The sequence below is a fragment of the Cotesia glomerata genome, linkage group LG10, assembly GCF_020080835.1.
Source record: "Cotesia glomerata isolate CgM1 linkage group LG10, MPM_Cglom_v2.3, whole genome shotgun sequence".
NCBI lineage: Eukaryota > Metazoa > Arthropoda > Insecta > Hymenoptera > Braconidae > Cotesia > Cotesia glomerata.
The window spans coordinates 15,908,743-15,932,859 of record NC_058167.1 but is presented as its reverse complement, the minus strand read 5'-3'; the positions used below and the strand labels follow the sequence as shown (position 1 = coordinate 15,932,859).

The window sequence follows — 24,117 nt, the reverse complement described above, 5'->3', positions numbered from 1 at the left end:
TTCTTTTATTACACTATAATGAGCTTAATTAATAATAAAGTTTAAAATTTTAATTTAATTACCGTTAATGAAAAAAGTAATTAAAAACTGATGACAATATCATAGAAGACATAATTAATTTTAGTGTAAATTTCCACGGAATTTTTAGAGAAAAAGGAAGAAAATGAACAAAAAATAATAATAAAATCTATATACACATGTATATGTATAGCACATAAGGAAGCGAGATAGTATCAAGTTTGTATATTCGAATTACTTGGCACATCCCTTCCCAAAGATATTGTAGTTTATATTGTTACTACGACAATAATATTGTTAAAGTACATTGTGGGAATTTACCCACAATTAAAGAATTCTTATTGTAGAGAAAAATAGTGCCCACAGTTATGAATCCCGATAATTCACAGAAGCTAAAAAAATACATTGCCGCTATAATAAAATTTTTTATTTTATTCTTATAATACGGACGGAAGCGACGATCTTGAGAAGAGAAGTGTATGAAGAATAAAATAGCTAAAATATTTATTTCATACATTCTCATTATAATTATTTAACTCTATTTAATACAAATATATCTATGTATATGAATATCATTTTTAATAATTGTATATACACGTATATCTCATCTTACTTTGATTAAGTAATTATCATTGACTTTTTTTTAACTTTAATAGTGCTTAATATTTTACAAATTTCGATCCCATCTATCAAAAAAATAACATTCATTTACAACGTCGGTAAAGTAAAAAATAAATGCACCTTTCTGTACATACTTAATTAGTAGAGTAAAAAAGATTTTTTTTTCTTTTTTTCAAAACGACGATTTAGTTGATTATGATTTCGGACCTCTTATAGTTCGTTGTTTGTTCATATTTGTAAGCATTAGGGAGATGTATGAAGTTAATAAATCATCCATTTTATAGCCTAAAGATGTTTCGCAAAGTAGTTTTGAGCCTTTAACTAGATTTCCGATTGTCATGTGGAAATAAGTATTACCCGATGACCAGTTAGAGATTCTTGTAAACGGATGAGTCACCAATATTTCCTGTTAAATAAAAAAATTATTTTTATTCTTACTTCCTAACCAGAATGAGTAATTAAATTTTAATAATTACAATTAATATTACCTTTGTTTGAGGGTGAATAAGACTCACACCGGTCTTATTGATGGCAATCAGCAATAATTCTGGGTAATTTGGATCAGTTCCTTGTTTAACTTCGAAGAAAGCCGATCCGAATGTCGGCCAACGATAGATTGCCTTTAAGAATTGTATTTTCGCATCTTCAGGACTCATTCCTGTTGAAGTAATAGTTTAAAAATTAAATATTCCACATACTTTTATGTATAAAGCTTAAGTCAATTTAGTTATTTACCTGCATCTTGATTATAAGCCGCTACGATAGATCGTTTCCAATCGTTTGCATTTTGGATTTTAACCAAGTCACCAGGTATTAATTCGCGTAACATTTGACTGAAATATTGAAAAAAAAAAAAAAATCAGATAAAAAATTTCGGCTGCCCAATTTTAAAACACAGTAACTGCAAAATTTTTATACCTGATTTTTTTTAGTATTGCTGCATTTCTTATGACTTTTAGACCTTAATTGCAAGTATTTTTTCTTAAAAATATTTATATTCATAAATAAAATTTTTTATTAATTTGGGGCGCAAACTTTTTTTTAATAAGAAAAATTTTAAAAAATCTTAAAATTGTCAGTTACTGTGCTTTGAAATTGGGCAGCTGAGTTATTATAATTACTTTATTTAAAATACTTACGGAATTGCTTGAAGTTCTTGTTTACTTTCGCCGAAACGTACTCGATAAACGAGAGCAGCCAGTCTTGAAGCTTCTTCTTTCGAGCAATTATGATATCCTGTAAAAAAATATTTTCAATAAATAACACATTTTTATAACACAAATTTTTAAATAATTACCTCGTAATAATTTAGGCAATTCTTGATGAAAATGAAATATCAAATCAGCATTACGATCTTTACCAGGAACAGTATTAGTCCACAATTTTTTCATAAAGAAAACTTGATAGGTAAATTGTGGTGAAACACCTGTAACAAAAACAAAAAAATCATTTAATTATTATTCAAATAAATATAATTTATAAAATTAAAATGTATATTAAACCTACCATCTCTCGATGGTCTAGTTTTTCTAATCCAATCCGTCAAATGTCTTACAAAATCAAAGAAGAAATCTCCTTCAGGAACGGAAATGACCTTATCAGCAATTTTAACAAACAAACTAAACCCTTCAGCAGATCTTAAATTAAGTCTTTGAGCGATATTCTGGCAAAAGTCTTTAGCTTTGGTCGACGAATCAACTTCAAACGCTTCATCAGTGTCATCTGGAAAGTATACCTTGTGGAAAATTTGGGTAGTTTTATGCTGAATCGCCTCGACTTCAACCTGATGCGGTGGATATTTCCGCTGTCCGTTTCTCAGTGTCTTTTGTAATCTTTGAAGCGAGTCTTGAGAGATCGGATGTCGCCTGGTGCGCAAGAATAACGTCAATTCTTTAAGTAAACTCTGACTGCAGACAAAGAGACCCGTAGCGAGCCACATTAGCTCCCATCCTCTTTCTTCGCTCAATCTATTCCTATTGTCCGTCAATTGTTTCATTATTTGACAATAAATTTCATCACGGAGAATCTCATTCTTTAATGGCCCTTCAAATATTAAATCAGTGTACTCATTACCAATCCTCGGTCTCTTGGTCGGTAAGTCTCCCATGTATTTAAGTATAGCATTAAAAGCAAAACAAGCTTCTTCAGCCAGTTCTTCTTTAGAAATTAATTTTTTCAGAAGCGGTGCTTTTATTGGATCCCTAGAATGCCGCCAAAGTTCATCAACGTGGCCGCGTCTTGCAGTTGTTAATGTCAGCGCTTTGGACATTGTTCTCTTCGGAGGAGTTCTAAAGTGATCTATCGAATATTCAAGCAATGTGTGAGGCTTGTCTCGTGGCTCAATCCCATTTATTTGTTGCGGATAAAGTCGACGGCTGTTTTCTGGCGCCTCAATACTGAACAACGCAAGAATATCATTAGGTGGTTTGGACAATGAAGGAAGAACGTAAACAGTTTCTGCTGGAAAGTCTCCTTTTTCTCCAGTCCTCTCGCAAATTCCAATGCACCACCCGGAATTTAAAACCGTCTCTCCCGTACTCTCGTCATCTAAAACTATCAAATCACCCTTCTGAAAGGTAAGGAATGATGAACAATTATTCTCATTGCCCGGAGGTTTGTAGTCCTGCAGAGCAATTACATATTTACTTCGCTTTTTCAGGCCTTCGAGGAAGTAAACAACCAGATCACGAATATCTTCAGCGTTAGGACTTTGGAAGGTGAACTCTTCACCGCGTACCGTTGACAAGCTGAAAGTTTGGGTAAACATTTTAGTTGTTTTTTGACTAGACACTGTAGTGATCTCAGGGAATGATAACTCTAGTAACACTTGTTCTTGATCATCAACCACGTAAACTCCTGTCCAATTAACAGCAATAATAACGTCGTTCTTAGGTAAATTTGGTCCTGAATTTCTGTAAGCTTCGTAAAAACGTGAAAACAACAGCGGCCATTTGAATTTAGCGTAGCCTACAATGTCTTCTTTTACGCGAAGAGCCGGAATTTTTTCCTTGAGGTAATAACTTTTTTTGTACGCCTGCAGAACCAGATGACCCCAAACCTCGATAGGTTTTTCCAGAGAAGTGAGACAGTAGTCAGGAATGTAATTAGTAAGCAATGCAAATAAACGATCGACATTCATATCAGTGTGATATTCGATGTAATATTGTTGAGCTGCTATCATAGCCAAGTCGTCTTCTTTATCACACCTATACTCGCCAAATTTAACTCCCCTAACTACTTGCTGGTAAATGAGATTCGTCGCGACTTGATCCTCCGTTGGCTCGTGCCAAGGAGCGAATATTTCTTTCCTGAAGAATAATCTCCAAGGTGCATTCCGTTCCTGAGCACCTTGTTCTTTAGCGTACTGCTCGCACTGGGATATCGCGTCCATCACATGGTCACCGCCACTTCCAAGGGAAGAAACTTTGTCAAACAAAGCAATGTACAGAGAAAAACCAAATTGGTCTCTCAGAGATATTTTGTCCGACAATTGGTTGCACAATTCTCGAGCTGTCGTTGCTGAATCTGCAAGCAGAGTTTTGGTGTTACCATCCATGAAGGTTATGGGTAACATGATGGGTTTTTTTGATTTAGTTGCTTGAAGCTCGAGCCAACTGGGTGGTTGGTTTCTTGTTCCATTATTAAATGTCCGTTTCAAACGATCTTCACAGTAAGGAGCGTATCCTGGTGGTCCCTCTCGAATGAAAGCTCGTAGATAATTTACAAATTTTTCAGAGGGAGCAAAACACCCCACGCAGAGCGACAAAAGTATCCAACCTCTTGCGTGAGACGACTTTGTCGGATTATTGGTGAGCAATTTACAAATTTGACAGTAAATTTCATCGCGCAATTCTGCCCGTAAAATTCCGTGGCCAATTATAAAATGTAATTTTTCTAAATTAGAAGTTGGTCTTGATTCTAACCACGACTGATAACTATCCGCTGTATATTCGTCATCTTGCAAACGTCTTCTCACATCTTCACCTAATTTGTTTTTTCTTTTCAGCGTCAAGGACACAAGCTTGTGCCTGATTGAGCGTGGCTTCTGTTTAAAAGACTCAGGATCCATCCCCATCATTTGCGCCTCTTGGAATTCTTTGCTTCTGATGAAATTCCTACCCAGCGTAGCGGTAACTTTAGACATTACTGAAGTGGTGTCTCGATTCATAGTATGATATCTTGGCTCTGGTAAATCACCGGTGAATCTCAAAATAGTGATCCAAAGAGCTTGAGCAGCAAGCTGGTCACCTTGAGTCTGCAATGGAAGCAGAGGATGCTTCAATGGCTTTTTAGAAAAATGATGAGTAATATTTCCCTGGAAATAAGTAGCTGCAAACTTTTGAAATTTAAACTCTGTTAAATCTTCTTCATCCTCAGAAGCTGTTTGAACTGGACTGATAATTTCCTGCTGATCAGCTTTAGGGGATGGAAGATCATTGAACACTGATGTCTCTCTTGCAGGAGTCGGAGCTTCGCTGCTGGAATCAGGCAAGAAGTCAAACATCGCTTCGACTAACTTGCTGTCATCAACCGGCTCATCTTGCTTCTTGGCAGCATCATTAATTAAATTCTTCTTAATTTCCATCCTCCTTCTGTCTTCCATTTCCATTTCAATTTCCTTTCTCTCCAGCTCCTGTATCCGTTCCCGGTAATTTTGCTCGGCTATTTCTTTAGCTCGTTTATTGCCTTGATCTTTGAGCTCTCTTTCTTCTTTCTTGCGCAGCCTCAGAGCTTCGATATGAAGCCTGTACTCATACTGGACTTTTTTGTACCTCCTCTGAGCAATTAATCGTCTGACGTGTGCTTGAATTTTCACAATAGCCCACATTTTCTTCCGATACATTCTACGCACCAAGTATCCCCTTGCTCGAGCCTGCAGGGCCACAATGTGTCCACGCAAATGTCGAAATCTGTGAGCCAACACCCGTGACCTGATCAATGCCTGAAGTCTCATGTACCCGCTGCGCATTCGTTTGTATCGCTGGCGTTGTTCGTATCCTCGCCACATCTTTTGAACCACAATAGCTGCAGCTCGCATTCTCAAAAATCTCCGACGATAAACCCACCCACGGATATTCCGCTGTAGTATCAAAATTTTACGCGTCAAAACCCGATCTCGTTCTTGCTCCAAGAAAAGATCATGAGCGTCTTTGAGAAATACTTTGGTGTGTCCTAATTGATAATCGGACTGACCCAATACTTGGCGACAGATTCTGCTTGTTGCTGCAAGACAGTCAGTCTTGTGTGACGGAGGAATGCCCGAGAGTAGAAAACGATAACGTTCTACAAATTCAGGAAAAGAGTGTCGAATCGGATAACCAGCTCGACGAATCCTGATGGTCTCCATCATTCCAGAGTATCTCAATTGCCGACAACACAGTCCTCTGTCAAACATCATTGGCTTTTTAAACTCATTCGGCTTAATACAGCGGATAAAAAAAGGCTGACAACTACAGAGTGTTCGCATCAGTGAGTCAAGTGATTTTTTGAATTGCGTTGACAAAGTAGGCGCTCGTTTTCGCGTTTCCGATCCCATCCCAATGTCCTCAGCAAAGCATGTCTGTAGAAATTTATTAGAGGATATGTGAATCAGCTGAAGCAAATCCGCGCTAAAAGTGTCACGATTCTTCTCAAGGAAGCTTCGAGTGTCGTAAAATACTACTCCGGCAAAATGATTCAATCCAAATGACGTGTTGATGTCTGATTTAGGTTTAAGATAATTTCTGTGGCTTCCATGAGTCTTGTGAATTTTAGCCAGCATGGTTTGGTCAGTTCCTTTAGGGAATTTTGATTCTTCATCAATCAGAGCCATTATATTGAGCTGCTTGATTGCTATTAAATCTAAAGCATCTTGATTATCAACGAATTCAATATGTTGCCAATTTATTCCCTCGTGATTGTATTCTTCTTGCTCTAATTTGAAAATATGCTGGACGAAAAACTGCTGAAGATTTTCATTTGCGTAATTAATGCAAAACTGTTCAAAACTATTGTGGTCGAAGTTTTCGAATCCGAATATATCCAGGACCCCGATGGCGCTTCTTGAGGTATTTTTAGGCCGATAAATGGCTTCATTAATTCGCTTGACAATGTGAACAAACAACCTACCGTAAATACCTTTGACAAAAGCATCCCGGATATCGACAGATTGCTCTCGCGACAATGTAGAAATTACTGTCTCGCCATGTGCAAATATTGTGCGCCTAGTTAGCGCCGCAACGAGTGATTGTACCGGAACACCCAACAGTTGCGCTACTCTCTGAACACTCGTATGTTCAGATATTTCAGTAGCATCTAAATTGTCAATTACCGTTGCTCTGTACTTTATATTACCCATATGCAATAAAGCCGCAAGTAATTTCAAAATTTCCCAAATTTCATTGTCGGAAAACAGCAAAACCTTCATAGCAGATCTTATGTCTGCGAATTCAGCAGCGTCGTCACGACCTTCGCATGTGATACTGCCGCCTCCAGTTAAATAACGATACTGCGAGGCATCTTCGAGTTCCAATCTTTTCTTCTCTTCCTTCGATAAGCCCGCCAGCATGCAATAAAAAACGTGGTAATTTCTTTCATCGCGATTCTGCGATACGATACGAGATTTTTCCAATAAATACTGTTCTATCTTAGCACCTTCAATGACACCTTGATGGTTGAAATGTATGTCGATATATTTTCCAAAGCGCGATGAATTGTCATTTCTCACAGTTTTTGCATTACCAAATGCTTCTAAAATAGGATTAGCTTCTAGAATTTGCTGTTCAATCCACGAGTGTTTGCCGCTGATAGCTGCTAAATATTGCAATATCAATTTAGTACTTTCTGTTTTACCGGCTCCACTTTCACCACTGATAACGATGCACTGATCTTGACCATAACGGTTCATATGCGCATAACTATTGTCACCAATAGCAAATATGTGGGGCGGTAATTCACCGATTTTTCGATCCTTGTAGAGCTTTATTTGCTCGGCAGTGTAAATAGGTAATATCTGATAGGGATTAACAGCGACTAGAATTGAGCCTGTGTAAGTGTAAATGAGATTCTCATTGTATCTTATTAAAAGATTCCTGAGTATTCCTGCCTCGTGGAGGTCGCCTAGACTTATCATATCTTCTACACCTTGCACGGAGGTAGCGTGCATTGCTTTTATTCGGCGTTCTGGTGTTAGCCATTGTTCCTAAGAAGAAAAAAAAATATCAATAAATATATTCATTTATTACATTAATTTAATGATTCTTCTTTAAAAATAAACAAGGTATAGAAAATTATTTATAAAAAATCTCATTTATAATTTTTCAGAGCTTTTAAAGATGAAGTTTTTAAATAAAAGTTTCTTGTTATAATTTGTTTGTTAAAAAAATTCTAAAAATTATCAGATGTCTCTCAATTTCAGTATCAAATATGAATTTCGTTTACTTAATTATTTTAAATAATTATTTTAAACTAAAAAATTCATAAAGTCATGAAATTCATGTTTGAAACTGTAATTTATCTAGTATTTTATTTTAAGCCTCGTGTTTTTTATGTGAAACTGTAAATTTTCCAGTTTTTTCCACACGTTAAAAACTACAACTCCTATCACTAATTTGATAATTATACGTAATAACAATAATTAATAGTTAAAGACTAAAATTTACACTATTCAGCAAAAATTAACATTTTAATAACAGCAATTACAGTTTAAAATTGAAAAGAAAAAAACAATTATACTTTGCAAAGATTGCTGTTTAAATTTTTTAAATTAACTCTTAGATATTTTTTATTATTAAAAATATTTATCAACTGACTTTGTTGTCGTCGTCCTTTACTTGAATACGTCTTCCTTCTGCAGATATAACTCTTGCTCCAATAGCTACGTCGAATTCCCTTCCTGATATGGGCTCGATCCATATGTAATCACCCTAAAAGAGGAACCAACAATTTAATTACTATAAAAATAAAACTAACTTTATGAGATAAACAGTGACTAATAATGGTGATTATGATTATGATTAACAATTAATTAATAAACATGTCTGGAAAATGATGATAACAAGTATTCGAGCAAGTAATTTTGATTGCAGACTCGTTTGTCTCGCCATACATATATACTGAGAATATTTAACGTCCGTCCCAATTGTTCGGTCTCTTGGAACATCGGGAGAGCGAGCAGGAATAGAATACAGGAGTATAGTTTGTTAGTCGTTGGTCTCTTCCGCTCTTTCGTGGGCACGCACCTCTGTAATATTAACTCACACACGCTACGAGGACTATGACTTCCCCTACAAATTCTAAATCTAATAAATCTCTTTGTTCTTTTTATATTTAGTCTTTAAAACACTTCCTGCATTCCAGCTCATTCATTCAAATTATTTCTGGTACTTGTACAGTAAAGTTGTAAAAAACAAATTATTGCTTATAGACAGTATAATGTCTTCTAGACAATTTATTTATCAATACTCGGACACTCCACTTTCTTCTCTGCAAGTTTAAACATTAAACATGTTTATATGTAGATTTTTTGAACCCATTGGCTTGTCACAGATTCCTACTGACCGAGTTTGGGACTATAGTAAGAGCAAAGACCGTATATTTACTCAATCATCATCATTTTATATTTATATTATTATTATTTTTATTACTACTAGCAACCTTGCAGTCACTATGTGACTGCCGTGACTTGTCAACTATAAATAAATCAAATTTTTCTTTATTAAATAATGACTTTTGTTAAATTGCACTGTACTTTTTTAACTATTGACGTTTTTAAAGATATAAGCTCATCCCGATGTTATACTCATCAAGAGCTTTCATTGGAGTACCCACATGCATTTTTGATATATTTTTCATATATACATATATATGATATATATATATAAATATATAAAATATATGAAAAATTGATGTGGGTACTCAAATGAAAGGTCTTGATGAGAGTAACATCGGGATGAGCTTATATCTTTAAAAATGTCAATAGTTCGCAAGATACAAGGTCGTTTCTTAATTATGTTAAATTGCACTGTACTTTCTTAACTATTGACATTTTTAAAGATATAAGCTCATCCCGATGTTATACTCATCAAGAGCTTTCATTGGAGTACCCACATGCATTTTTGATATATTTTTCATATATACATATATATGATATATATATAAATATATAAAATATATGAAAAATTGATGTGGGTACTCAAATGAAAGGTCTTGATGAGAGTAACATCGGGATGAGCTTATATCTTTAAAAATGTCAATAGTTCGCAAGATACAAGGTCGTTTCTTAATTATGTTAAATTGCACTGTACTTTCTTAACTATTGACATTTTTAAAGATATAAGCTTATCCTGATGTTATACTCATCAAGAGTTTTCATTTGAGTACCCACATGCATTTTTGATATATTTTTCATATATATATATATATAATATATAGAAATATATGAAAAATTGATGTTGGCACTCAAATGAAAGGTCTTGATGAGTGTAAGATCGGGATGAGCTTATATCTTAAAAAACATTCGGCAGCCGAAATGGAAGTAGATTTCTCAAATAAAAATAAAATTGTTTTTATAAAATAAAATTAATGATAATATGTCATATAATTCATGAATTAATAAAAATTAAATAATTAATTTTAAACTATTTAGAACTAATTTTGTTCAAAATAAACATTTGCTGGTTTTAGTACAACAATAGTGTGAATTCAGTAAGTAAAATTCTAATATCAACTTATTGAAAATGTTTCTATTTAATATTAAATTACAACCATTAAACTAAATAAAACGACTGCAAGAGTAAAATTTCATTGAAAGGGACCCAGAATAGATATTTTTTGGTCTAGAAATATATGTAAACATGTAAATTAAAGTTTATTTTCTGAGCTTAAGATGCATTTTACAGAATTCAAATATCTCGACGCGTTCAAAAGTTATTTGAAGGAAAAGCGGTAAAAATATGGAATTTTTGAATTTTAAAAATTTTAAAACGATGTAATTTCTAAACTAATCAAACGATTTGGCTCAAACTTGAACTCGACCTTCATAATCGTTCATAGAATAAGTATGTTGAGTTTCATTGAAATCCCTAAAGAATTGTAGGAGCTATCGTGATGACAAGCCCCGCGTTATATCGTATATATATTTATATATATACATACATATATAAACTTTTGAACTATATGTATTTTCTGACTCAGCTCGTCGAGTAAAGTCGGAATAAAGCAAAATTTTTGAAAAGTTGCATCAAGAGAACAAATGCAATAGTTAGATTTTTCTGAAATCTACTAAAAATGTCAATAGTTCACGAGATACAAGGCCCTTTCTTAATTATGTATCTAGAGATAGAGCATTTTCGAATACAGCCTAAATACTTATTTTATTATTATTACTATTGCTATTAAAAACTAAATTTAAATTTTATATACTTACACGGGTAACGATGACCATTGCTCGAGTCGCGTTCGCTGCACGTGCTTGCCCGCCACCTTTAATAATAAAAAAAAAAAAAATATATAATCTTTATTATAAAATCAAGTACTATCGTGTATAAAAAACATTATTTTAATAAATAATATAAAGATGTAATATTATACTCTATTTTCATTGCATAATATCACGCAAGAAGTTTTTTAACTTCCATGTAATTCAAATTTAAAGTTCATATTGTCTCAATAAAAAATTTAGTGAAGAAATAACGATTCTTAAATTGACTATGTTTAGAATTTTTTAAACAAATAAATAAAAAAAATCTGTCAACAGATGTCTGCTGTTTTCATTATGAAGAAATGGAAATTAAGTTAGCCGACATGTAAAAATTTTTAGAATTTTTTTTTTATAGAAAAAATTATTACAAAAGAATAAAAAAAATTTTCATTTGTAAAAAACTTGAAAAACTATAAGTGCAATTTTTAAAAAATATTTTTTAATTTAAATTCAATAAATAAATAATTAGTAATTAAAAATGTCGGCTAACTTTAGTATTATTATGAAGAAATAACAATGTAAGAAGAAGTTTTAAGTCAAAAGTAAAGGAATAAAAAACGGCGATCAAATAGTTAAAAAAGTTTGTTAAACTACAAGATTTTTCAGTGAATATGGCCAGGCAGCGAGTTAGATGTATCTGGTCCGATGACCGTTACCATAGAACCGTATAGCGTGCTACAAGTATTATACAGATATATAACTCTCATGTAAACCTGTTCATAAAGTGGGTTACGTGACATCAGAATCTATATGCTTCGACAGAACATCACCTTTATCGAAAAAAAGAAGAAAAAAATAAATTAATAATAATGAAACTAAAGTAATTAAAAATTAAATAAACCATAATGTTATTTTTTACTGATTGATGTAATTAAATCCTGTCTGAAGATTAAAGTGTTGATGAATATCTTCCTCACGTATCAGGAAGTAAATTTTAATTTTTAATGCAGTAGTTTAAATAGTTACAGGTTAGCTACTGACTGAGGGTTATTGATCTTATAAATGAAATAAAATAAAGCAGATTTAACGTGAGAAGCCGTGCGAATGTCACGGTAAAACCATATCCTAGTCGTCCGGGGTCAGTGTCAGCCCTCGCCTTTTTCCTGTCCATGTCTGCGTGTTATTAATTCTGTTTTGTTTCAGTACAGTTCTATTCGGGATCGAGAAATTCTCTAAACCAGACTATACTAGAGACTAGAGAGTGCAAGCAGACTATGTCAATCCTTGTTGAGCGGAGACTTTAACGGTTGATCGAACCGTTCATGATTATCTTATTTTTTATTATTTTAGTTATCGATAAATAATGAGAAGAAATTCAATTAGTAGAATATAATTATTTGTCATTAAACGAGTGAAAGTAATGTGTATAATTTATCTATTAATTAAGTAAAAGCAGGTGGCTTTTTGCCAATAGAAAATTCAATTATTTATTTCTTCATTTTTAACTCCTGTTTTTATTGACAACATTACCGGATTGGTGTATTTATCAACAAAGGTATAAAATAATTATATTTTATTCGGTAATTACTGAGCGGTGAAGGAGTTTCTGTTCACTCACCGAGTACTTTGATCTTTGCAACCGGTAAAATGTAATTTATGATTTATTATTATATTATTAAAAACATAGTTAATAAACATCTTGCCGGCATTGACATGGATATGCATCAAAAAGAACTTTTCTTTAAGGTTATAAGTTATAATAATTTACAAATAATTGTTCAGGATTAATGTGAGTATTTATTTATTGATTTTTTTATGAAAAAAATTTTATGATTTTTTATATTAAAGAATAATTACAAAAAAATTTTTTTATTTGTTAAAAACTTCAAAAACTATAAGTGCAATTTTTTAAAAACATTCTCAAATAATTACAATAAAAAAAAAAATTTTTTTTTAATATTTTTTAGTTATAATTTAATAAATTAAGCAAAATAAAAAAATCATAAATGTTGGCTAACTTTATTATTATGATTTTTTTTTTATGAAAATAAATTTAGCAGATATTAAATAATTTTTAGAATTTTTTTTAACAAACAATAGCAAAAAAAAATTGACATGTAGAAATTTAAAAAAATAAAAAATGCAATTTTTTTAAAATAATTTTTTGGAACAAATTTATTTGTTAAAAAAATTTTTTTAATTCTCTAATGACCACTAACTTAAATGTCATTTTTTTTTAATTTTCATGAAGTAAAATAATTTTTATAATTATTAATATATATTTTCTTTGCTTAGATTTTATTTAACGCTAGAAATTATTTGACAATATGCAATTGACTTGTCATTTACCGGGTAGAAAATATTATTTGAACAATAACAGGTGTGGCTAACACCAAGTCCAATGTGTTGTTGAATTACTTCAAGAGACAAGTGAGAGCAGAGAAGCAGGTGTCAAATAAAAGTATGCGGGATATATAAATTTAAAATGTCGACAGTACAAATAATGAGTAAGTATAAAAAAAAAAAAAAAGTAAAGTCTGTGTAATGTAACTTATAAATTAATATTTTTTTCACTTCTTTTAGGTTTAGTTAAATCAGACTTAACTCATGACACACTATTAAATTAACTACCGATAAATAGAGAATGATATTAAGTACAAATTTAATGAGATTGAGGAAGAAACTATGCAGACTGAGAAAGAGAGATAGAGAAATTAAAGTAACAAGTAATGAGCCGTAATTGGATTACTGGAAAAATGTTTAGTCGGAGAGAAGCGTGTCGGAAAAAGAGGAAATGGGTGGAGAAAAGAAAAGAATATACGCATATATATATAAAGAGGAAACGAGAGGTTTAATACGTCGAGGTGGCTTCCAGCGAAGCCTGCAACCTGCTTGCCCCTTTATGTATATATTACACGGGACGTTGAAGGACTGGTGAACTACGAGACCAAATAGGCTGAAGAACAAGCACAATGTTGTAAATGAAATTTAGTTATATTTAATCGCGAGAATTACAATTATGATGAACGGTATAAGAAGTTATCATTAAGTATTACGAGACGACATATCACCGATAAGTTGATTACGAAAGTCGTGTGGTTATCACGTTTTTTATTTCGCGGCCTCGTGATTCGTGAATAAAATATCTGGGGCTCTTATTAATTTTTTTCTCCTTTCTGTAAATTCTTTTTACATACCTTGTGGACTTGATGTGAAACGATGTGGGTAAAATAATCAGAGTACTATTGTTGTTTTTTTGCTACGGAGTAATGTTTCGTCTGCACTCACAATAATATCAAACAGTTGAAACAATAAAACTAATAAATTTATCTATTTAATAATAAAACAATAACAAAATAAATTAACAACAAATAAAACAATTATTCACAGTTAACTCACTGAAACAAATAACAACTCGCGCTGATGTTTACTCGATCTCACTCTGCAAAATATCATTCCGAGCTCCTCTCTGGACTTTGACGACGTGGAGGATGAGTAAAGAGAGAAGTAGCGAGCAACAGTAAGTAGAGGAGGAGAAGAGAAACCGCGACGTTGAGATTACCTCGGGAGAGGCTGCGTTGACGGTCTTTTTACACTGGTACACTGGTACCGTGTATAGTAGACTGAGACAACGGGACACAGGGCTAAAAATTAAAGGTTTTAGTCAAGTACTACTATACAGAACACTGGGCACTGCTCACTGGACACTGGTATGTTATATGTTATGTACGTTTTACTGTAACTTGGAGCAACGGGTATTATATGTATAATTGTTGAATGTACTCCAGGTATTCGTTCAGTCGTTAGACACACAGCAGCGGCAGCAGGCCACGGTGACCGGCACATTAACACGTCCGCTCGGTGAGTTTCGACGAGACTCGGGCCCCGGTTTGCCAGGTGGAAGAGGTAGAAACCCCCCTTGTACCTCCCCGTACCGCTTATCGCTACCTGAGTGCCTGTGCCAGCGACTGTCTGTGTAGAAGTGTGCTGGCTGTAAGCAGTATGGATACGTATACCAAGTTTCATTTACTATTCAGCTTGCTCAAAGTAGAAAGAGATAAAAGAAAACATAAACCAAGACTCCATGACCAAGCCGCCGCCCCAGCACTACTCGACGGTTCTTTTTTCATTTCATTTCGTTTATTATTATTCTCTTATACTTATTAATCTTACTGAACATACTTCATTGCATATCTTATCACATCGAGCGTTTCTTTAGAGTTTCAATCCAAACGTCTATTAAAATATTATATACAGTTTTTTAAATTATACAATTTATATTTTTTGAAAAAAAAAAAAGAAAAAAAAAACAAATTTTGCAGTACAATATAAAATACAACAATTAAATTAAGCGTTTTGATTAAACTTACATAATTTTTTTTAAGTAATTAGTACTGAATTGGAGCAACGAATAATAACATTTTTTGTAAAATATTTTACATATGTATAGAAGTAAAATTTTAATTGAAAGATTATACTTTCATTACAGAAGCGTTTTAATAGATACGACAGTGCTTTTTTTTGTTAATTTTAATTTTAATAGGTAATCTCATTTAATCTTTTCCTTACATACTGCTAAATACTATACATTCATATTTATATTAATACATTAAATATTTATTATGGAAGCGCAATGTCGCTGTAAAGTGAGACACCATATACTCTTGTTCTTTATGTTTTAAATAATTTTAATTATTGTGATGCTAAAAATAAGTTAGGATTTTTATCGTATAGTTTAATAAATCATATAAATAATTCAATAAACTATCTAGCGAGTTTGTTTTGTTTAATGCCTCTGAGGCTCAATCTTGCGTAGAAGTACAAATTCCTCTTAAGAGTTTTGTATATACAAATAGTACAATAAGATTTTTTTATTTCACAGTTAGTTATAACAGCACAGATTGCCCATCATAGTATTGATAAAAATAGTTTATAAATAATATCTATGTATTTATATTTTTACTCTTTGATTTATAAGGGCATTTTATTTTATTTTTTTTTTTTTTTTTTTTTTTTTAAATTTATGTATATGAAAAAAGCAATAGTTCACTTAGTGGGCATAGTTGTAAGAAGCCGACAATGTTCATTAAACAGTTAAATAAAATGTCATGAATATGTCACGTATTTATCGATCACAGGACTTTTAATTTTACTGGAGAAGAGTAGTAATGTCCCATATTTTAATAATACGATCCTGACCAACTGTTAATAATTTACGCCGTGATATATCGAGATTCATGGACATGATGCTGTGTTTTGCATCGTGGAATGATGCCATTGCCGATTGACTAAAAAATATATTAATAATTCATTAAAAAAAAATTATACGTAAAAACTTGTTAGTTAGAATTATAATACAGTATTTACTTGGCAGCTTTTAATTGAGTATGACACGGATCACAAACTCGTACTTCGAATTCAAAACCCATTGGTGGAATTGGAATACGTTGCGCTGAACATGAAGCACAGAGAGCTCTACCGCAATTTCTACAATGATGCTGTCTCAGTCCCAGCTGTCTTTGATCCATCATTGCTCTCATGTTCCAAAAAAAAGGTCGTCCGCAAGACTAACATTAAATATAAATGAATTAATTAATTATGTATAGCCTGATTTCTATTTAAATGGTGTAAAAAATATTCTTACCTCACAAGTGTCAGATTCTTTCCAAGGTGTCGTTTCTCGTCTTGATTCAGCCATGTTCCAACAAACAATAACACCATCTTCGCCGCCAGAAAACAATACTTGCTCATTACGTGCATAACATAGTGCAGTAACTTTATTGCGATGCCCACGTAGCTCATAGCCAACTCCTTCGCCTCCGCCGATATCCATGACTCTAATTGTCTGATCAAAACTCCCAGAAAACAATAACTGCTTCTCAGGATCCCACGCCAGTGACCTGATACTTCCAGTATGCGCAGCAAACAATGCTACCAATGATATTAATGTGTTGTCGACCTTCAGCATCGTTACCGAGCCCTCATAATTACCGGCAAACGCATATTTAGATTGCTCATCGAATCTTTGACAGTTAAAGATCATTAAGTAAATTAATTTATAGAAATTAATCATAATAATAAAGTTAGCCGACGTTTTTAATTTTTTTTTTTTTAATTATTAAATTAGAACTAAAAAATATTTTTTAAAAATTGCACTTTGAGTTTTTTACAAATGAAAATTTTTTTTAATTATTTTGTAATAGTTTTTTTAATAAAAAAAAATTGTAAAATTCTAATTTTTAGATATCGGCTAACTTAATTTTCATAAATTAATCTTGAATATTTAATAATTATTTATAAAAAAGGATACTGTAAAGTTGTAAACCAACTGCTGCTGTCAACAGCTTGCTTACTGCCGTAACCATACGACCCGAGTCTTTTCCCAGTTTCAGAGCAATGTAATTGAAACGTTTTGTCTCTACTGACACTCATTACCCATCCATGCACTGCTGAAAAAACAATGGCTGTAATACGAGCTCTGTGAGCTACATACTCTCTCATTGCAGTCATACGATTATAATCCTGCTCCAATAAAAATTCCTGCAAGCAAAAGTTATTGATTTTAGATAACATTAAAAGATAATATTTTGGTGTTAAATAATAGAACATACGTCAATAGAACCATTTTCTAATCCAACAAATAGTCTTCTTGTTTCAACATGATAATCCATAGCAGTTGCTCCAGAAGCCATGTATTGACAAACACTTGGCCAATATTGTCCTGAGTCTCGCTTTAGCCATACTCTGACAGTCCTAAAATTAATATTTAAATTAGTTTAATTTCTTTTTAGTAATTAATCGATACCGTATTGTTGTTATGATTGTTACTACTAATCTTATCGTTGTGTCTGACGATAAATTTAACAAAGCAATTCTTAGAAAATGAATAATGAATTAATAACTAATAAAGTAACGTAAAATAAATTATATAAAAATAAAAATAATTGAAGTAAAGAAAATAACCTGTCATCGCAAACACTAATAACACCTTCTTCTTTGGGTATGATAATAGCGACATTGATATCATCATTACAGCCTTCTAATTTCGAAAGTAATATTGGTTTTCGACTTGAACTAAATTTGTCATTACTGACGCCGGGCGCAGGTTTTATCTCTGCTGCCATTGTGTATCTCTTGTTTTTAATCCAAATGTTATTATTATTATTTTCACACACTAATAAATGTTTATTGCAGAAAGGAGCTGCTGTTAAATGGTAATGGTCATTTGACAGCTGGAAAAAAAATAATAAAAATAAAGTAATTTGATTTAAAATTATTACACTGATTTTTTTTTAATAACCGATTATACACACACTTTAAGATCTTATTATGTGTATTTGTTCTCTGTACCCACTATTCGCTGGTGATACTTGTATATATTACTTATGTATTTATTGTATATTGTATATTATGTTGTTCACGCTATGCCACATACCTATATAATATAAATTGATATAAATAATTCGTACAATGAGTATGAACGTCGAGAAATAAATACGTGCGTACAATACACAGCGATCAACGTCATTAAAGTTTGTACAAATTCCTTAAGAGTGCGCGACTGTTGTATCCATTCTCCAATCATTTTCTCACTCGATGACTCGTTTTTAATTCTACTTCTCTCTTACTCACCAACATTTTCGTTTACTTTGCTTCCTCTATTATTGCTGTTGATTGCTGTATTGCTTCATGTGGAAGCCAGTGAGTTTCAGATGAAATTAAAAGATTGTTTTATATTACTGAGAAAAAATCTAAAAATGAGTTAAGATACTTGCTAAAAACAAACACACTGATAAATTTTTTATTTATTTAAGAATATAAAATAAAATGAATAAATAATTAAACAAGAGCTAAAGCTCTGTGACATAATGACTTCCAAACCGTCAGGATCGAGTTCTAAGGTATTTAATAAATTTTATTGTTTATTTTATAACCGATCGCTTGTACTTTCAGATCTGAGGTAGTTTGGTTTTTAATTTTATTATTTATTTATTTATTTTAGTCGGATAATGAAGGAGATGATGGATTTAAACGAACAGGATCATTTAGAAAAATATTACCAGGAACTTCCTGTGGTGATTCTCAACTCAATACGTCTATTAAAATGATTGACCGTCCAAATGTTGCACAGAACAATATGGATTATGCTGTCTATCTACGAGAATATAGCATACTTTCAGAGTAGTAATGTCTATTTATATTTCATTGATCGGTACTTTGGAGTAACGGTATTTATTACATTGTTGGTTTTGATTTTTAGCAAACTGATGCAAACACAAGATTTGAAAGGAGTATATGTAATACCTTCTGCTCAAAATCCCTTTTGTAAGTTAGGAATCATTTTTAATTTAGTAAAATTAATATATGATTTATGTCACCTATAAAAATTAAGTTAGACATCTGAAAATTTTTATAATTTTTTTTTATTGAAAAAATTTAAAAAAAAAACTTTAATTGTAAAAAACTTGAAAAGCTGCAAGTGCAATTTTTAATAAATATTTTTTTGTTCTTATTTAATTAATGAAAAAAAAAATCAAAAAATTAAAAACGTCGGCTAACTTTAGTATTATACTTAAACTTTATAAAATATCAAATATTTATTTTAATTGACGGAAATTAAATTAACCTACATCCAAGATTTTTTTTTAATGAAAAAATTATTACAAAAAAAATTAAAAGAAGAAATTTCACATGTAGAAGATTTGAAAAATTATGCGTGCAATTTTTTTTAAGTATCTTTTTACTTGCAATTAAATTGTTGAAAAAAACAAAAATTTTTAAACTTCAGCTAATTTTAGTATCATTGTTTAATTGACACATGACTCATTGCATGTAATTTATAATTATCTTATTTTTATTTGCCATTAGTGTGGTTTGGAGTATTATTTGTACGACAGGGTATGTACCAAGGAGGTGTCTTTAGATTTATAATCACGTTACCTGATATTTTTCCCGATGGTGACTGTCCAGTAAGTTTTTATCAAATAAATAATTTTAATTTATAATACTCATTATAGCTTGACTGAAATTTTAAATATTACAGAAAATTACATTTAAAACAAAAGTCTTCCATCCATTAATTCACGAAGAAACTGGAGAATTTAGCACAAGCACTGGTTTTTCTGATTGGAAAAAAAGTAACCGAGTATTTCACCTAGTGCAATTTATTACCAAAGTATTCAATAAAATCGATCCTAAGTTGAAAGCAATAAATGAAGAAGCTTATAACTTGTAAGTCTTTTTTTTTTTTTAAATAGTTGATTTTTTTTTCTTAATAAACTTTATAAATTGTAGATTTGAAAATAATATAGAAGAATTTCGTAAAAAAGTTAAACAATGTGTAAAAGATAGCTTGGATCATGTTTATGACTCTCCGGAAACGGATGATGCGCACTATCTTAAATTTAGCCCATGGGATCCGGAAATTCACGAGCCGATAAGACAAAAATTATATGAATCAAGGGTAATACATTTATATATTTTGTAAAAACTTTTTAGTTATTCCTTTATTATAATTTATAGTGATGTTTATTTTCATTAGCAACAACAACCGCTGGATCCTGAAAAATCACCTAGAGGTTATTCTTGGGTACAACCAGGCTCTCTGAAACCTCTATCTAAATCAGAAGAAGATCTTAGATAGCAATCACCTGAATGTGACAATTAGCAAATAGAATTTTATTTATTTGAAAATATCGTTAAAAGAAATCATTATACGTTGCACGACGCTTGCCTTTTAAACTATACTTATTTTTATATAAATTTACAAATAAATTAAAGTTTTAATATATCTATATAACCATTATTTATTTATTGAGCGTAGACTTAATTTAAAATAAGTTAGAATCTTAATTTTTAGAGCAAAATATTTTATTTCTTTTTAAATAAATAAAATAATAAGCTTAGTTTACTGATAAATCTATACTATTAAGAGAATAAGAAAAATTTTGTGTCTAGGATAGATGATGATGATGGGTGAGTGGGATCAGTTGTCGCGGTATCAGATGTCGTAGTATTAAATTCCGGGGATCAATTATTATGGAACCAGGATAGTCATATGATAAAATTGGTTTTTTTTTTAGTGAAATTTAGTGTCATTGCAAAGGTCTTGACTTGAATTTATCCCTTTTCAAAGTTTCGTATCATTCTCACCGATAGTCAATTTATTATGATAAGTATTTAGGCTGCATTCGAAAATTCTTTATCTCTAGATACATAATTAAGAAATTACCTTGTATCTCGTGAACTATTGACATTTTTAAAGATATAAGCTCATCCCGATGTTACACTCATCGAGACCTTTCATTTGAGTAGCCACATCAATTTTTCATATATTTATATATATTATATATACCTATATATGAAAAATATATCAAAGTGCATGTGGGTACTCAAATGAAAGCTATTGATGAGTGTAACATCGGGATGAGCTTATATCTTTTAAAAACGTCAATAGTTAAAAAAGTACAGTGCAATTTAATATAATTAAGAAACGACCTTGTATCTTGTGAACTATTGACATTTTTAAAGATATAAGCTCATCCCGATGTTACACTCATCAAGACCTTTCATTTGAGTACCCACATCAATTTTTCATATATTTCATATATTTATATATATTATATATATGTATAAATCAAAAATATATAAAAAATGCATGTGGGTACTCAAATGAAAGCTCTTGATGAGTGTAACATCAGGATGAGCTTATATCTTTAAAAATTTCAATATTTAAGAAAGTACAGTACAATTTAACGAAAGTCATTATTTGATAAAGCAAAATTTTAATTATTTATAATTCACGGCAGTCACATAGTGACTGCAAGGTTGCTAGTATCTATTAAGCTAATATTAGCTACTTTTTTTAGATGTTATAAAATTTAATTACAAGTTTAAATATTATTAACTAAAAATAAAAAAATTGAATTTATATATAAAATAAAAATTTTAAAAACAATAAGATAAAAATTACCGTTAAAATCAAAATAAAACGTATACTTATATCTCGTGTATAATCGTGGGATTGCATTTAATCTTCTCGGCGTTAAAATCCATCGGAGAGATAGTAGCTTACGGCAGTGTAGCGATTCGCTTAGAAAAAATAAAAGCGTCCGAAATGTATTTTTCTCCATATCATATAATAAGGTCCACATGGTAGTAGCAAAGACTTTCATCTCCTCGAATGAGGGTAAGGCGTGCTCTGTACTCACCAGAACCGGGCAATCAACCCGGAGGTCAAATGTACGTCTAAGGAAGAAGAAGAAACAGATCTTATCGCGTATCCCAATGTTAATCTTTTTACTTTTTTCTCTTACGGTGACAAATTTTTCTTTAAATTTTTTGCGCTTCATTCACAGAGATAAATTTATTCTTACCAGTTAAGATTTATGATGCCGAAGAAATGCGAGATAATTATTGATCTGCTTGCGTACAATCAATCTGATAATCTTTGACTCTAGCTTTAGTTCCAACCCTGACTCTGACTAATAATTAACAATCATTTTAATCATGTGCTAGTTACATTTGATCTACATAAATACCTGAGTTTGTTAACAAGAATAATTGAAGAGTTGCGTGTTAGTTGCATCAATAACATGTTGTACATATACCACCTGAAGCCTTTGATGCTGCAACAAATCTTAGCGAGATCGATGGCGTTGATGATTGGTTTATCAACGACAATCTATCATTTTCATCTCACTCACAACTGTAAACTTTCTTGTGTTGTGTACCACCTAAAAATTAACTTAAAGAAATCACTTTTTACCTGTACTGAGCAGTTATAACTAAACTTTACTCTACACTACTTACGTTAAGGCTTGGATAGCATAGAAGTGTAATATATAAACATGATATAGCTTTCACTATAAATTATACGACTACAGAGGTCAGACGTCAACTCCCTGAAGTCATTTTAATTAATCTACCGTACGATCTTTTTAATTGTTATTTCAATTAAGCTCTGAGCGGTGAACACATAAACATATAATGATAATGAATATAAAGTCTACATAATTTAAGGGAACCAAATGTAAGTATAGAAACATTTTTTGTGTACAACTCAGACATCCCAGTTAATTATCTCCGTGCAGATTAAATTTATTGTAATTTATAATTGAGAAAAAAATTTTATTTCGCATAGCAGGTACTTAAATTTTGTTAAGAAGGCAAGTGATAAAAGGACTATTTCTTCCATCTAATGATGGAAGCACAAAAAAAGAAGCTCTATTAAAAATAATAAAAGATACCGACAATAAAATGGAGTAAAATGTAAGGTATAAAAAGTATACCTAATATATTTATTGAGCTATAAGTTTAATATCTTCTCTTGATACTCTCCAACACAGTGTGTAAATAAATTTCATTAAACGGTGATTGCGATATGAGATTTTATCCCAACATTATGTTCAATTTATCTGACGATAATTGCAACTATGAAACGCACATGTTGAGTAAATATTAATTGATAAATATTTCTTCATTATTAAATACTTTGACGTTGTTGCTTTTCTTACTACAGCCCAATGAAGAAGTAATGAATCATGACACTGAAGTTATTGACAGACATTAGAAATTTTTTTAGAATTTTATAGCAATTAAATATGAAAATTAATTTAGTGGATATTTAATAATTTTTAGAACTTTTGTTAACAAATAAATTAAGGCAAAAAAAAATAAGAAAAAAATTGACATGTAGAAATTAAAAAAAATTAAAAATTCAATTATTTTAAAATAATTTTTTAGAGTATGAAAATTAAGTTAGTCGACATCTAAAAATTTTTATAATTTTTTTTTATTAAAAAAACTATCACAAAATAATTAAAAAAAATTTTCATTTGTAAAAAACTCGAAAAACTGAAAGTTCAATTTTTAAAAAATATTTTTTAATTCTAATTTAATAATTAAAAAAAAAATGAAAAAATTAAAAACGTCGGTTTTAACTTTATTATTATTTTTAGAGTTAATTTAATTGTTAAATAAAATTAAAAATTTGTCAAGTAACAGCTAACTTTAATGTCATCAATTAAATTATTATAAGAAAAAATTTAATTAAAAAATTCCACATGTGAAAATTAATA

The 24,117-nt window shown here is 31.1% G+C and overlaps 3 protein-coding genes and 2 long non-coding RNA genes across 9 annotated transcripts; 2 read left to right on the top strand and 3 right to left on the bottom strand.

Moving 5' to 3' along the window:
- Positions 1–419: 419 nt before the first annotated feature.
- LOC123272854 (myosin-VIIa) lies at positions 420–14,573 on the bottom strand. 3 transcript variants are annotated; one of them, XM_044739864.1, is made up of 10 exons: positions 14,438–14,572; positions 14,236–14,316; positions 11,045–11,100; positions 8,430–8,543; positions 2,146–7,819; positions 1,937–2,065; positions 1,779–1,875; positions 1,375–1,472; positions 1,128–1,297; positions 420–1,045 (listed from the first exon to the last, which is right to left on the bottom strand). In XM_044739864.1, exons 3-10 carry the CDS (start codon positions 11,060–11,062, stop codon positions 833–835), a joined length of 6,513 nt encoding a protein of 2,170 aa, XP_044595799.1. In that variant the 5' UTR covers positions 11,063–11,100; positions 14,236–14,316; positions 14,438–14,572; the 3' UTR covers positions 420–832. The 3 variants fall into 3 exon arrangements, with proteins under 3 accessions (XP_044595799.1, XP_044595801.1, XP_044595802.1); XM_044739866.1 differs by lacking the exon at positions 14,236–14,316 and having other exon boundaries at positions 14,438–14,573; XM_044739867.1 differs by lacking the exons at positions 420–1,045; positions 1,375–1,472 and having other exon boundaries at positions 1,134–1,297.
- On the top strand, positions 11,625–15,324 carry LOC123272862. Of its 3 annotated transcripts, XR_006511183.1 has the most exons (6): positions 11,625–12,176; positions 12,247–12,827; positions 13,334–13,545; positions 13,622–14,067; positions 14,429–14,748; positions 14,827–15,324. It is a non-coding gene; the product is annotated as an uncharacterized LOC123272862 (long non-coding RNA). The 3 variants fall into 3 exon arrangements; XR_006511182.1 differs by having other exon boundaries at positions 11,640–12,827; XR_006511184.1 differs by having other exon boundaries at positions 11,641–12,827; positions 13,622–14,015.
- Positions 15,325–16,012: 688 nt separating this feature from the next.
- On the bottom strand, positions 16,013–18,489 carry LOC123272860 (WD repeat and FYVE domain-containing protein 2). The gene is made up of 7 exons (XM_044739876.1): positions 18,354–18,489; positions 18,002–18,270; positions 17,650–17,791; positions 17,349–17,578; positions 16,683–17,061; positions 16,406–16,605; positions 16,013–16,326 (listed from the first exon to the last, which is right to left on the bottom strand). Exons 2-7 carry the CDS (start codon positions 18,160–18,162, stop codon positions 16,188–16,190), a joined length of 1,251 nt encoding a protein of 416 aa, XP_044595811.1. The 5' UTR covers positions 18,163–18,270; positions 18,354–18,489; the 3' UTR covers positions 16,013–16,187.
- Positions 18,490–18,668: 179 nt separating this feature from the next.
- Positions 18,669–20,828, top strand: LOC123272861 (protein crossbronx homolog). Its single transcript, XM_044739877.1, has 7 exons — positions 18,669–18,939; positions 19,041–19,222; positions 19,299–19,363; positions 19,907–20,007; positions 20,082–20,269; positions 20,333–20,501; positions 20,580–20,828. The coding sequence occupies exons 1-7, from the start codon at positions 18,907–18,909 to the stop codon at positions 20,679–20,681; spliced, it is 840 nt and encodes a 279-aa protein (XP_044595812.1). The 5' UTR covers positions 18,669–18,906; the 3' UTR covers positions 20,682–20,828.
- A 1,188-nt stretch (positions 20,829–22,016) lies between these two features.
- Positions 22,017–22,946, bottom strand: LOC123272881. The gene is made up of 3 exons (XR_006511193.1): positions 22,579–22,946; positions 22,414–22,521; positions 22,017–22,285 (listed from the first exon to the last, which is right to left on the bottom strand). It is a non-coding gene; the product is annotated as an uncharacterized LOC123272881 (long non-coding RNA).
- Between the last annotated feature and the right edge of the window lie 1,171 nt (positions 22,947–24,117).

Excerpts from the sequence above, each read along its gene's own strand:
- LOC123272854 (XM_044739866.1), bottom strand. Across the intron at positions 2,066-2,145 it reads AACTAGACCATCGAGAGATG|GTGTTTCACCACAATTTACC; the intron begins GTAGGTTTAATA and ends TTTTTGTTACAG. Across the intron at positions 1,046-1,127 it reads TTATTCACCCTCAAACAAAG|GAAATATTGGTGACTCATCC; the intron begins GTAATATTAATT and ends TTTATTTAACAG.
- LOC123272860 (XM_044739876.1), bottom strand. The coding sequence starts at position 18,162 with ATGGCAGCAGAGATAAAACCTGCGCCCGGCGTCAGTAATGACAAATTT. Across the intron at positions 17,792-18,001 it reads ATTAGTGTTTGCGATGACAG|GACTGTCAGAGTATGGCTAA; the intron begins GTTATTTTCTTT and ends TATTAATTTTAG. Across the intron at positions 17,062-17,348 it reads AGTTGGTTTACAACTTTACA|ATTCGATGAGCAATCTAAAT; the intron begins GTATCCTTTTTT and ends TAACTGTCAAAG.
- LOC123272861 (XM_044739877.1), top strand. The coding sequence starts at position 18,907 with ATGACTTCCAAACCGTCAGGATCGAGTTCTAAG. Across the intron at positions 19,223-19,298 it reads TATAGCATACTTTCAGAGTA|CAAACTGATGCAAACACAAG; the intron begins GTAATGTCTATT and ends TTTGATTTTTAG. Across the intron at positions 19,364-19,906 it reads TTCTGCTCAAAATCCCTTTT|TGTGGTTTGGAGTATTATTT; the intron begins GTAAGTTAGGAA and ends ATTTGCCATTAG.